Raw genomic sequence first — 13,961 nt, 5'->3', positions numbered from 1 at the left:
AAAAACAATGAATGAGGAACATTCCTTCAAAATGACTTTTCATTTTTTTTGTCAGATGCTTGACAGGCTTCAGAAAAATAAAAAAAAAAAGAACCCAGCAAGCAGGCCCTCCCCCCATCCTCTCAAAACATTCCTTTCATATATTGGAGGGACTGGGTCATTCTTCTCCCCCTTCTCTGTTTCTTTGTCTTTCCTTTTTATGTTCCTATTCTTCCCTTTTCCTTTCTTTTTTTCCCCCTAAACTTTCTCCTCATAGTTCTTCCTCCTTGCGTTACATTTTCCACAACAGGAGAAACCATGTGAGCCCGCGTCTAGAAGCACCCACTCTCAAGCCGATCGAGGACACTTGGGATGTATATACGATTTCCTATAATTCTTTCTTTACTACTATAATACCCGACATTTCACCGCAGCGGGCTGCGCAGGCACATATATGTGCTGAGGTGCGACTAACACTCCCGTGTGCAGTGCAGAGCCTGGTCATGTGGACGCGTTAGTGTCCACTTGAGAAATACAGAGGGACCTCTCAGAGAGGAGGCCCAGACCGAGAGGGAACGTGTTGGGCAGCATTCCTGCAGGAGAGACGGCCACTGAAGCGCCGGAGTGTGTTCAAAGCCCCAGCGCCGGGCCCACTTCCTCAGCAGCCACACACACACACACACACACACACACACACACACACACACCACCCCACAGGCCCCTTATCCTCTCCTCTTATCCACCCCAGTCACCCGGTGCTTATTTCGTTTGAACATTTTTGATCTCCTTCAGCTCTGTGTATGTATCAGAAGCCTTATACTTTTATTGTAAATCCTCCTCTTTTCTCATGTCATTTTTTCCCCTTTCTCTCCTTCATTACTCTTCTCCTCCTCCTTTTCTTCTCTCGTTTCAGCCCCTCATCCCGTCTTGTCTCTCTGGGGTCTGCTGACTCTCACAGAGGTGTAAAACTGACTGATGGTGACACAGTGTTTGCGCATGCGTGTATGTGTACGTTAAGGATGTGTGGGAGTCTGCATGGATGTGTGTGCGTGTGTGTGTGTAAAAGGTAAGGGGATTATCTTGTTTGTCATGGCTATCGTCTCTCTCTCTCTGTATGTGTGTACGTGTGTGTGTGCTGCGTCAGTCCTTGTCTTTTCAACCCACAGACCACCGCCCAGACCCTCCACCTCTTCAGCAACCCGATGTACAACCACCACCCCCCCATGCTGCTTCAGCCGACAAGAACCCCCCCACCCCCCACCCCCCAAACACTCTCACACCCGCCCCCTTGCTTTCAAAGCCCCTTCCTCCAGGAAAGAATTCCGACCCCTCCCCCATTCCCCTTTGCAATCTCGCTCTGTGAAATGTTGGGAATATTTTGCTGCCTCGCCTTGGAGTGCAAGTGATACGTCTCCTGGTGAAGAGGGGAAGGGGCGCGGTGTGGAGCAGGGGAGGAGGAGGGGGGGCACCATGTAGCTGGGCCCTCTGCAAGAGCAGACATGTTCCATGTACCTCAAACAAGCATGTGTGTCAATCGTGCCCCACTGTACAAACGCTCAGGGGCCAATGACTCCTAGATCATTGTTTTGTCCGAGCTACAGCACCCTGCAGCTAAAGAGAAACAATCCATGGCAGGGGAATGGGAAAACATATTCAAATAACAGGAACATCGAACATGCGGGATAAATTAGATCAAGCAAGAGTTTTTACGGAACACTTCACTTTGACGGAAAGCAAGTTTGATTCCCCGTTTGATCCGATTACCATGTAAATGGGATAATGATTGTGTCAACTGTGTGGTGTTAATGCAAAAAAAAAAAATCAACATGGCCGCCAACCCCGGACCGGACCTGGCCTGTATCTGGCTCACACCAGCCTCATCTCTTCACATAAATGATGAACAATCTAGAAAATCCATACTCCGAGCGCTGGCTGCACAGCGGGCTCTCTAAAGCAAACATTTTGATGTCATTAGGTGTTTCTGAATAATTAATGCTGTGTAAGACAAACCTAATTAGTTGTCTGAAGGTTAATCATAACTCAGATAATATGCAAGGGGAACTCTCTCATAGCAGAAATACAAAGAAGCATGGTTAAGGTATAACAGTCTCTTTTATTTTCTAAGCCAAGCCATCAAGTTAAAATGAACATTCCTCGCTGCTTCCTTCTCTGTTATGGAAAGGTCAGAAAGGTCTCATCCTTTAATCTTGTTTTACATAGTTACGGAAAGGATATGTGAAAGTCAAAATTAGATTATATACTATTAAATGCTAATCCAATAAAACATTTTTTTTCTTAATATTCATCAGGCTCACACACAAAGACAAGACTACTCATTCCATTCATAGTTTCCTTTGTTAATGTCCAGTATTTTGTTCTGTGGTCCAGTTTTTCCCCCCTTTCACTTTCTCTCCTCAGCAGTTTTCATCTCGCTAAAATGTGTCTGGCGTTCCGTCTCTCCTGAGCTTGCTACTACAGGACCAACAGCCCCTCAGCCCTCACAAAAGACACAAAACCCCAAAACGTTGGGCTTTCTCTCGGACTCTTTGTGGCGTTCTCATTTTTTTTCCCTCACTCATTCAAATCTCACTCACTTTTCTCTCTTCTTCATGCTCACCCCTCACTCTCAACTCTTGAGTGGTTGGATTTCTTTTTTTTTTTGGCTAACCAGAAATTCCTTTGCCTGAGTTACTGCAACACGTTCGCTTGAAGCTTTATTTTCAGAGGCGTGTGTTGCAAAAGGAGGTGTTTATTTACTGATGTTCTCGTCTGTTGGTGTTTTTGTTTGTTTGTTTGCATCGTTAAAACAGGATTCACAGTTGTTTTTTGTTATTATTTTCTTTTCTGTCGTTAAGTTAGTTTTCTCAGATGGTGTCGACAACCTGACTCACTGCAGCCTCGACGATGTCCGGGATCAGGGCGTCCGCCACCTGGCTCAAGTCCTTTTTAAGTTCACAGTCACTGGGGGCCTCCTGAGGGGCCTGCTCCTCCTCGGGCTGCGCCACGCCGTTCACACACTCCTCCGCTGCCTGCTGTTCGGCCACCGCCACCGCGGGCTCCTCCGCTGATACGGGCTCAGGTGCCACCTCCTCGCTCACGCCGTTGACTTCCGGCACGGCGGCGGGCACAGCGACGGGCGCGGCAGCGGGCTCCTCCGGGGCGCTTTCACACTCGCCGTTATCCAGGGGCGCGGCCGGCGCCTCTTCGCTGGGTGCCGACGGTGCCGCGTCGGAGGCGGCGGCGGCGGCGGGCTCCTCAGCGGAGAGTTCGTTGGTGGACGCGGACTCGGAGATGACGATCTCGGGGATGGGCTCGGCTGGGTCTTCGGCGGCCGGGGCGGCAGGAGCCTCGGCGGCGGATTCTGTTGTGGGCTCTGTGCTCTCTGGCTCTGAGACGGCAGCAGCGGCAGGTTCTGGCTCCGATACGGGCTCTGGCTCAGGCTCAGGGGCAGCTGCAGGCTCTGGCTCGGCTTCGACGGGGGCGGCATCGACAGCAGGCGCCACCTCTGGCTCTGAGGGCGCCGAGGACGACTCCTCTGGCTCAGTGACAGTCTGTGGTTCTGGTTCGGGTTCGGCTTCAGGCTCAGGTTCTGGCTCAGGTTCTGGCTCTGGAGCAGCAGCAGCTAAGGTGACTTGCGTGACTTCAATCACTTCTGTGACTTCCACATCGCCCACGACCTCTTGGACAATGTCGATCTCCTCCACTACAACCACCTCTTGCACAGGTTCTGGCTCTGGCGTTGGTTCTGCTGCAGGTTCCTCAGCTGCTGGTTCTTCGGGTGCTGCTGCAGGAGGTTCCTCAGGTGCTGCTGCAGGTTCCTCGGGTGCCGGTTCCTCTGGTGCTGCTGCAGGTTCCTCTGGAACGGGTGCTGGAGGTTCCTCAGGTGCAGCTGCTGGAGGCTCCTCGGGTGCTGCTGCAGGTTCCTCGGGTGCCGGTTCCTCTGGCGCTGCTGCAGGTTCCTCGGGTGCGGCTGCGGGAGGCTCCTCGGGAGCGGCTGCGGGAGGCTCCTCGGGAGCGGCTGCGGGAGGCTCCTCGGGAGCGGCTGCGGGAGGCTCCTCGGGAGCGGCTGCTGGAGGTTCCTCGGGTGCGGCCGCTAGGGGCTCTTCAGGTGCGGCCGCTGGAGGTTCCTCGGGTGCGGCTGCAGTCTGTTCCTCGGGTGCTGCGGCCGGTTCAGCAGCAGGCTCTTCCGGTGCAGCGGCTGTCTCGGCTACCTGCTCGGCCGCTGCAGCCGGTTCCTCTGCCGCAGGAGCTGCAGCTTCAGTAGTGGGGGCTGCCTCAGCCTGTTCGGGTGCAGCCTCAGCCGCCTCCACCTTCTGTTCTACCGGGGCCACGACTGCCGTCTCCTCCTTCTTGTCCTTCGGGTCGCTGACATCGTACCCCTTCTTCTTCTTGCTCAGCTTAGCTCCCATGGTGAGTTCTGTGAGTAGCAGGAGCACAGCAGGAGAGTCTGTTAGCGTCAGTGCTAATACTTGTGTTTACACTTTGAACTGAACCACACCCACCCCCCACTCCATATTGAAAATGGAATCACAAAACACCAACACGTTGAGTTCCATACTCAACTTGCCCAGTCATTGCTTCAAAATACATGGATAGAACAGAAGAAAGTGAGATATGAAAAAGAGTTTCATAGGCGCACACAAGAGCATAAGAGTGAGAGAGGGAGTTAATTTGGTCTTTCCTTCTTAAAGCACACTAACCCTTTCTCCTCTTAAGAAGGACACTAACTCATTTCCACCGGGAGCCATGGACACAGTCTGCGAGTGGTGCCAAGAAGCATCTATGGAGGACTTCTAAAAGACAAACTGCCACAGGACGGGAGCTTTGCGCCAGTCTTTTACATTCCTTACCACACGCTCATGTGAACTCAAAGGGCAACGTATCCACGAATCTCAGGAAGGCAACGGTGCCAAATGAGAGCCTACAGTCCAGCTACCCCTTTAATGGACGCCTTGGTCCACACTGGCATCCTTTCACAACAGCCCTCTGGGTCAGAATCACATGAGATATAGTAGGATACATCGGAGGACTAAATTCAGCTCTTTATATAAAACAAATTGGCTTTCCTCCATGGGAAATTACATTGCTACTCCCTAGCCTGCAAAGCATGAAGACTGAATGCAAACCACAGAGCTGGAACAATTGCCTTGTCCAATGGCTTGTTTAATCAACTCTGATTCTCAGGCTATCAAACAAGAAAGTGCACTGTAAATAGGTACTTTGAAACAAGGAGCCAAGTCTGTGTCAACATGATCATTTTCTTCCCTCAGCAAATGTTTTAGAGACATTTGTACTTTAAAGTGGTCTGAAGGTGAGATTACACCGAAAGACATGAGCTAGGAAACTTGCTATTGTGGAAAAAAGTAGTCCCTCCACCTAACCTCCTGTTGCTGCTAGTTAATTAGAAGTGAATCAACAAAGAATGGGTGGACAAGTGCAGTGTCTTGCCTTGTCACATACCAATGGTAACATACTGGCTTTACTTAGCTGCATGAACAATGACAGGGGAGGATTTCATCAGCCTGTAACTTCCTTATTCCTGTATAGAGAACTAAGTGAAAACAACTAAAAGCACCCATGACTGCTGATATCACTAACACTGGATGCAGGCCAGATCTCTCCCATGACATCGAACGTTGAGAGAAGCGGTTACATTAATCTAATAAACTTGTACAGGGGAAGCCAGTTTCACTCTTATTGCAGTGGGGGTGGAAACAACCTCTGCCATAATGGCAAGAATTCCACAAGCCCCCAGCCATCATTAGTGCCTCTGTGATGATTGGCCATTAATAATTTAAAGCAAATTTCATGGATTAGTGAGGTGGGGGTAGGAAGAGGTTCCACTTAGCCAACGACTGGACCTTGCAGTAAAATGTCGGCTGCCATCAATCAGCAATCAATTGAACACCTTTGCTCGACGTCACACGTGTGATTGTGCAACAATTGTAATAATTATCTGGAGGTGCAGCACACGCCTTTGCTTAATGGGAACTGTCCGCTGTGCTGCATTGGAGCAATCAGGAATGGTTGCACCAATCATCCACAAATCAATTCACATGCTGGAGCCCACGGCCAGTTTGCCGCACCAGTTCAGGCTGCAGCTACCTACCAGCCTCGATGCGCACACGTTCCTTCTCAACCCTGTCAACTCGGCCGCTCTCTTCCCACACAATATGCTCGCTGTGTGCCAATTAAGCTAATTGCCCGGATTATTGCGGAGGATTTGACTCAATTTATTCTATCTTCTTACTCGGAATCAGGCGAATTTTACACCCTTTAAGCAGCGGCTAAATTGTACTTGGAGGCGAAGTCTATAGTACACATGCAAATAAGCCTCTACGAGGGATCAGAAATGTGCCTATCGCTGAAGGGAAGCGGCAAGGAAATCTCACACTCTTGAGAAAACAACGATTCGGCAAACATCGCCATGCCTAAAATGAGTGAGAGATTACACCTTTAGGTCAATGAGATCGCAAGTCAAGATCATTGTAAACACCAAAACCACACACACTGATATTTAATCTCAGGGAACACTCAGGTGCTTATAAGAAAAAAAACCGTGGCATGTTTCAGTAAGCCCTGCCTCTCAATAAAATATTTGCCCAACGCGCAGCGCAGATGAAATTCCTGCAGGAGTAACAAGCCAAAGCCAGAGGCTGCGGAGTGTGTTGTTGGCAAAGTAAAGTTAACATTCAAATCCGGCTCCGAATGAGAAGGCTAGGCTATATAGTTAAACTATCCCATCAGTATCTATGTGTAAGTCGTAACCGGGTAGCTGCCACCCAAAACAATAGGATAGACATAAATCACTGATTGCAGAGAACCATCATCTCAACAAACGCAGTGATTCTGCGCCCAACCCCGTTCCCCCCCGCCTCTCCCCTCTCCCCTTTTTGTTCATGATCACGTAGGCTATCCACAAAAAGAGTTATACTGGCCTAACACTCCCTGACGATGTGAATTAATACAAATAATAATAAAAAAAAATCCCAACAGGCTCTTATATGCTATCGAAGGGTGTTTTTTATGGGCTACTTGTACAGCATGACAACACCTACACATGACAGTGAACATTTATTTTAGTATTTGTACCACAAAAATATATTCCAACCTCTAGGAAAAAAATCTGGAATTAATTACCTTAAGAGTAACCACACCTTCACACAATTGCGCGGTGCCAGTGGACCGACCACTCTGAGCACCAAACCAGGGGGGTAGTCTCTTGTAACAAATCACATATTGTTTCGCAAGACCCAGGCAAATCTTACCCCCTCCAAGAAAGACACACACTTCAGATTATCCCACAAAATGTAAGCCTGTGGGCTAGATGTTCGATGAACAACGTATGTAGAACGAGCACAGCTGAACACGATGCAAAAATGCCAAATAGCACCAACAGAGAACAATGGCTATATGAATCAAGCTCTCGACAGCCAGTCTAGTAACCATCCCCAGCTCTCTCCAGATTTCCAGCAACACTTCGCAGGGGAGTTTCAGAATCAAGGCTACTACAATCCAGAAAGAGAGAGGGGGCTGGGTGCCCGTGGCAAATATCCAGACCAAAAAGTTTACCGACCTGGTTTGCTGCTAAGATGATCCCTTGAAAGCGATGTGGTGAGGAGAGTCGGATGGTTGTTCTTCCCCCTCTGCAAGAATAGCTTTGAATTGAGGAGGCAAGCTCGCGACTGACAGCTGCGCCCGTTCCTGCTCGCTCCCTGAGGTCCAATATGAAACCGTGCGTTTCTGCTCAGCGCGCACCCCTCCTGCTTCCCTCACAGCCAGCGAGACATCTGTCGTTATCACAACCTTCCCTGCCCACTACCCTCATGTATACCCGCCTTCTCCCTCCTCCCTCCCCCTCCTCCCTCCTCCCCTGCCGAACCCCCTCCTTGTATGCATATTTCTGTAGATTAGATGGGCTTTATTTGTTTTGGGGGAGAATAATGGACCTTTCTTGCTTGACTTTGTTAACTCTTTGAGTGGTTGTTATGGTGATCAACTTTGCTTGTGTCTGAAAGTTATGTCTTTTTTGCGTGTTTGGAAATGTTTGTGATATTTTTTTTCTAGAAAGTAGTTTTGGTGGAGCTTAACCATCCCCTTTTAGCTGAGCAGTTTCTCTCTCTCTCTCTCTCTCTCTCTCTCTTTCACAAACTCTTGATTGTGAAGATTTCACAACATTATAAAACTCCCATTCCCAATCTGGTTGAACTTTTGGTTGATATTAGTATTGTGAATATGCAGCAACATAAAATAAGTGTTCCATATAAATCATATTTATGTCACTGACAAAGAGCTGTGTGATCACATGATTGCACAACGTGCCACCTTTACACAGTGGCTGCGGTTAAGTCAACACAACTGTGTACCATTAACCTTCAAGAACACAATGTTTAGGCCTACTCCATGCTCAGACACACACACACACACACACACAGTCGCCACCATCCTCAATATCACTTGCCCACCTTTAAGTGTCCTGACATGTCACACCGAGGCGTAACCTGCCTGGAAGGTGTTAATGGGATAATGTACATGGCAGGGCCGCGCAGAAATTCTGCATCTTGCTCCAACTCGGCACATTCTCTTCTGTGGTGTGCCAAAGGCAGAATCCACTCAAGAAATCAATTATGATTGTGTCATGGCCTGTGTCTCCTTAGTCAACTGGTTAACTTGCCCACAGAGCCTCAACAAAAGGCTTTAACTATATTAACCACTCTCAGTGCAGTCAGTTTCATAAATGCATTGGGCAGGCTTTGTCCCAGGCACATCATTTGCCCTTTTAAAAAGAGTGTGTGTGCTTGATTTCATTGTCAAAGACATATTGTCCACCTATCAAGTGAAAATAGTAATATTAAGAGTTGGACTTGCGTTTGCACTTATACCCTGGTTAGAAAATGAAGGATTTATGGGCTTACCACACCTAGATACCTTGTTCAGTGGGCAACACACACACACACACAGACACAGACACACAGACACAGACACACACACACACACACACACACACACACACACACACACACACACACACACACACACACACACGTGACCACTCACCTAAGATGGGGGATGGAGATAGGTGGGATGGGTGAGTGTGTTCAAAGGGGTACTGATTGTTATGCTGAAATACAAGCATTAATTCATTGATCAATCCACCTTATGTTTCCCCTCCCATTCTTGTCCTGTCTCTTATCTTAAATGGGTCTTCTCTAACCCACTCTTCCAGTGATTCAATCAACCCTGTGCCCAACAGTAGCAGTTGATCATCTCTTCAGATCAGATACATTGTCATTTGGAATGTGATCAAACATGGTCTTGTGAAACTTGTTTCTTTTCTTTGTTATTCTCTCTCTCTCAAGGCTAGAACTCTCGCTGCATTCCTGTATGACAAAAGAGAAGTTCCACTGAATTCAAGTGCTCAAAGGCATATTGGCTGAAGGACAGAATATGATTTTTCACTGTTTATTTGAATGCAGTTATAACAGATGATAGTTTCTTGCTCCTTCCTTCCTCCTGTTGGTTTTTCAGTTGGGTTCCTAATTTGTTGAGACATGTCCTTCTCTATAGGTAGTGGGCAAGGTTATGGAATTCCCAGACCCTAAATTACTGACAGTGTTATTTATGGCCTGTGGTCTTTGTGTCCTATGATGAGACTTAGAAACAAAACGTAAATAAACCATAAAATGACTGTCAAAGTAAATTTATGAGAATAGGACTTCATCTGGTTAGCTGTGAAGCCAGTGACCCCTAGTGTTTAAATTATAGCAGTGCAATGCATTACATAAAGTGAGTTAAGCAAGTAAATCTTATACATCATATACATGTAGACATATTATATATTGGTGTACACTCTTCTTTGTTGTGAATTCATGTATACTGACTACGGGTGGAGGGTCTCACTTTATCTTAAGTTGTTGCCAGGAGAATGGCGATGATAAGAGTTTGCCGGTTCATTCTCAACTGAAACACTGCACCCACAGCAGACCCAAGATTAAGATATGGCATTGTGTGGATAGTTGGTGTCCCTAATACCTGGGAGTGTGAGTGTGAGTGCATTAGCAGAGAGGCAAAGCCACTGTCACCTGAAATAGAGGAACACTGAAGATTGTGTGTTCCTCCTGGCACAACACCTGCGAGACAGAGAGAGAGAGAGAGAGAGAGAGAGAGGGAGAGAGAGAGAGAGAGAAAGACACAGAGAGAGAGAGAGAGAGAGAGAGAGAGAGAGAGAGAGAGAGAGAGAGACATAGAACGCGTTCTGTGTCTATGGAGAGAGAGAACTGCATGTTTTTGTTTTTGCTGCCAGCGGGACCTCACTGCTAGAGCATGGGAGTGGGCGGGTCAAGTTACTTGTGAAGTGGTGTGAGTCAGAGCCCTGGCATTCTATACCTCTCTCCAGAGACCTCCACCACCTCCATCCACTCACAACACCTTCCCCTTGCCTGTCCGCTCTGCTTCCCATACTCCTGCATATGCTACCCTGAATGTATTGCACACAGGCTACTTCTCACCATGTTAAGCTATAGCTCTGCTTTAATGGTATAACAGTGACCTATAATAGTAGTAGTAGTGATAGTAATGGAGGCAGGAAACACATACTGGCTGTGAGCATTGCATCATTGTTTATAGTTTGTGCCTTCATGTTTGTAGCCTATTTAAAGGAGTAATCAGCAATCCTGTGATTTAGTGAAGTCCATCACATTTTTTGTCACATTCAGCGAACATTTAGCTACTCATCATCCACTAGCTGGCCATATACCGTGAGCACACAATAAAAGAAAACTTGAAAAAGAAAACAAATGGTCTCTGCAGAAAACTGTAAACAATGAAAGTGGGGGCAGCCTGTCTCCCAAACAAAAACACAATTCTGTGTGGAGTTTCTCTGGAAATACTGATGGGAGGGGTGAGCTATCTGGTGTGTTTTGTTTGCTCCTTGGCTAAGATATAATGTATGCTGTTTTGAAAAAAACATCTGTGGATAAATTCAAATGTAAACCTAAACATAAACAAACAAAACCTCCTGCATTATTGCTGTCAGCTCCTTTAACGTACGTTAAATACGTTGATCAGTTTGACACATTGCTCATACTGATGACATACTGATTTTGCATGTGTGTGTGTGTGTGTGTGTGTGTGTGTGTGTGTGGGGGGGGGTTGTGGGAAGGGGGGTGGGGGTGGGAAGTTAGTTTCAGCAGGCTTTTTCAAAGACTATTTTTTTTTTTTATCAATGGAACTATTGGGCCATTCTTTGAAAAGGGTGCCATTTGTGTTCAGAACATTTGATGAGATTCAGAGGACACACATTAGAGCCAAAGTGTGTTTCTAAAGCCTAAAGCTAATAATTCAAAGGTTCTTGTTAACACGATGAACAAGAACAATACTACTCTTAAAGATTATCACACAATTTTTAACCATCTTTTACAAGGGCCATTTCTATGTGTCCAGATTGACCAACATGACATTTACATTAAAAAAAATATCACCTCGTAAATGTTATAATCGTATCAAACTTTTGCTATTTTCAGATGTAGGCCTAAATATTCTTTAATTCCTGATGACATTAGTATTTGGAAATAAATCATGCTTTTTAGTAAATGATTGTCCTGTGTCCCCTGGTTTGATCCCTGTCACATTGATTCGTTCATAAATAGCATACTGTTCAAACATAAATAGCATACTGTTCAAAATGAAATCACAAAGACAATTTTCAACAATGTCTGTCTGTAGAGCGCCCAAGAAACGAATAGAAAAATAAATTCTGACATTCTTTTACAGTCCCCTCCATATAGTGGGACACATGTATTATACCATGCTAAAGTTGCCTAAAAAGAGGAATATAAAATCATCATTTGACAATTGATCTTAATGCCATAATTAAAGAAAATGAGTAAAACCGCTAAGTACACCAATTTTCTTTGTGATTGAAGAATGCATCGTAAATAAATAAATGTTCTTCCTTAAATGCTAGGGGGCATACGTATTTGATCCCTATGTTAAATTCCCATAGGAGCAGGGGATTTTTTTTTTATATGTTTTTATTTTTAAAGGCCAGCTATTTCATGGATCCAGGATATTATGAATCCTAAAAAAGTTCCTTTGGAATCAAAATAGCCCCACATCATAACATACCCTTCACCATAGCTAGAGATTGGCATGGTGTTTTTCCCAGTTAGCCTTAGCCTGTTTGATGCTCATTGAGCTCAATGCAAATCAAACTATAAAGACCCTTCACCATATCTACAGATTGGTTTTATTTCAGTTAGCCTATTAGTTGGTTTCATTCTCATTGAGCTCAATGCAAATCAAACCAGCTAATAGGCTAACTGAAATAAAACCATTCCAATACTTATGCCTGTATTTTAAGCAATAAGATGATACATTATTCATTCAGAAAGAAAATATCAATTTCCAAACGATTATTTTAGTCAACTTTATAGTCAACTTTAGCAAATGTTCCAATTCTTATGGAGGGGAATGTACATTGTTTATTTGTTGTTTTTTTGTTTATTTTGTTGTTGGTGGTGTCAATCCCATCACACAAATTCGACAGGAATAACTTTTTCATTACAGTTTTAATACTATCACTATCAAATGTCATGCATGTCTTCTTACACAAACTACTTGGACCAAAGAGCACCCAACAACAATCGATACATCAAAAGAACAAAGAGGACTGAGCATGCCACTAACCCTGAATATTTACTATCAAATGTCATTTCTAATTGAAAGCATGTAAATCAATAACTTGACCGTTATTGGATAACTAGAGGCTAGAGCCATCGTGAAATTTACAATGCGGTCATATTTATGACTGTTATGACATGCTATGACTGTTTTTGGACAGCAGGTGGCAGCTCTTTACATTGCAAGTTGGCAGTAAAATCTGATCCACAGAGTAGGCCTAGACCTACTGAGGGTAGTCTCCCTCTGTACTTTTATGTTAACTACATTTGTGTTTTCTGCCGATTAAAACCTGCTGTCTTCTATGTATCAATCTTATGATTATGACAATAGAGGGATCATATAAGAGCACCTGTGAGGTTTTGAGAGCTGAGGCGGTGTATTTCAATGTCCTCTGAAGACTTGATACATAGGCATATGGCAATTGCTGCAATGCACAACATTCTTTCATGTTCAATATTTCTGCTACAACCTTATACACATATCCTCTTTGATCAATTAGAGAATGTATAATCGAAAGATTTTTCAAGCATGTAATGTGCAATTAGCCTACAGAGGTGGACAGAGGAAAAGTCCTGCCATATTCTTTCTGTGCACTTAACACAGGTGATATCACTAATTATCTGATCTGATCCACCTGGCAGCTAATTAGGATGAGCTGGTTTACTAAATGGTTGGATCAAATACTTGGCAGGACTTGTAGGCCTACTCTCTGAACCCAGGATGGCCGCCTCTGGTACTAACTGGTGACTGTGATTTCTTGTTTTCTTTTATGTGCTTTGGTAGGCTGGCGATTTGGATTTCGCCCTGCAGCTCAGGCTGGAAACCTGCACATCTGTCTCTCCTGCTTCCTGTCCACTTTTGCTGGGTCCAATCACAAACTAGCTTATCCAAAAGGCGCACTCGGATTGTTGGTCTGATTGGTTGAAGGACTATATGCGTACAGTCATTTGAACTATGCCCATTAATCACGCCTCTTGTGCAGTAGAAATAGCCTAAAGGGCAGACTACCCTAACTAATGTTCAATCTTAAACGATTGAGCTAATAGCCAGACTAGTGCTTTGGCCTTAAGACATCTGAGACTGAGAGTGTGATAGGGCTTGCACCAATTTCATTTAGTAGGCTAGACCTAGGCCTAGTGTGCTGGTCACAAATAAAGATAGCTACACATTCACAATTGCCATCGTGAAAAGAGATAAGCCTATATCTGGTTGATTCTTGTCTATGGTGTGAAGTGCATAATGGCAGACGACTACCATGCAACCCCTGTCGCACATCACCCCAGCCTACATAGGTCGGCTAG

General features: G+C 45.5%; 1 protein-coding gene across 3 annotated transcripts; it reads right to left on the bottom strand.

The window, feature by feature from the left end:
* Positions 1-2,072: 2,072 nt before the first annotated feature.
* Positions 2,073-7,779, bottom strand: si:dkey-56m19.5 (proteoglycan 4). 3 transcript variants are annotated; one of them, XM_062548857.1, is made up of 3 exons: positions 7,556-7,779; positions 3,933-4,396; positions 2,073-3,899 (listed from the first exon to the last, which is right to left on the bottom strand). In XM_062548857.1, exons 2-3 carry the CDS (start codon positions 4,386-4,388, stop codon positions 2,844-2,846), a joined length of 1,512 nt encoding a protein of 503 aa, XP_062404841.1. In that variant the 5' UTR covers positions 4,389-4,396; positions 7,556-7,779; the 3' UTR covers positions 2,073-2,843. The 3 variants fall into 3 exon arrangements, with proteins under 3 accessions (XP_062404841.1, XP_062404839.1, XP_062404840.1); XM_062548855.1 differs by having other exon boundaries at positions 2,073-4,396; XM_062548856.1 differs by lacking the exon at positions 7,556-7,779 and adding an exon at positions 7,120-7,141 and having other exon boundaries at positions 2,073-4,396.
* Positions 7,780-13,961: the final 6,182 nt, after the last annotated feature.

Source organism: Sardina pilchardus, chromosome 11, assembly GCF_963854185.1.
Source record: "Sardina pilchardus chromosome 11, fSarPil1.1, whole genome shotgun sequence".
In the NCBI taxonomy this organism is placed as follows: Eukaryota; Metazoa; Chordata; class Actinopteri; order Clupeiformes; family Clupeidae; genus Sardina; species Sardina pilchardus.
The sequence above is the reverse complement of the archived record's forward strand: the minus strand, read 5'-3'. Positions and strand labels throughout refer to the sequence as shown.

Excerpts from the sequence above, each read along its gene's own strand:
- si:dkey-56m19.5 (XM_062548855.1), bottom strand. The coding sequence starts at position 4,388 with ATGGGAGCTAAGCTGAGCAAGAAGAAGAAGGGGTACGATGTCAGCGAC.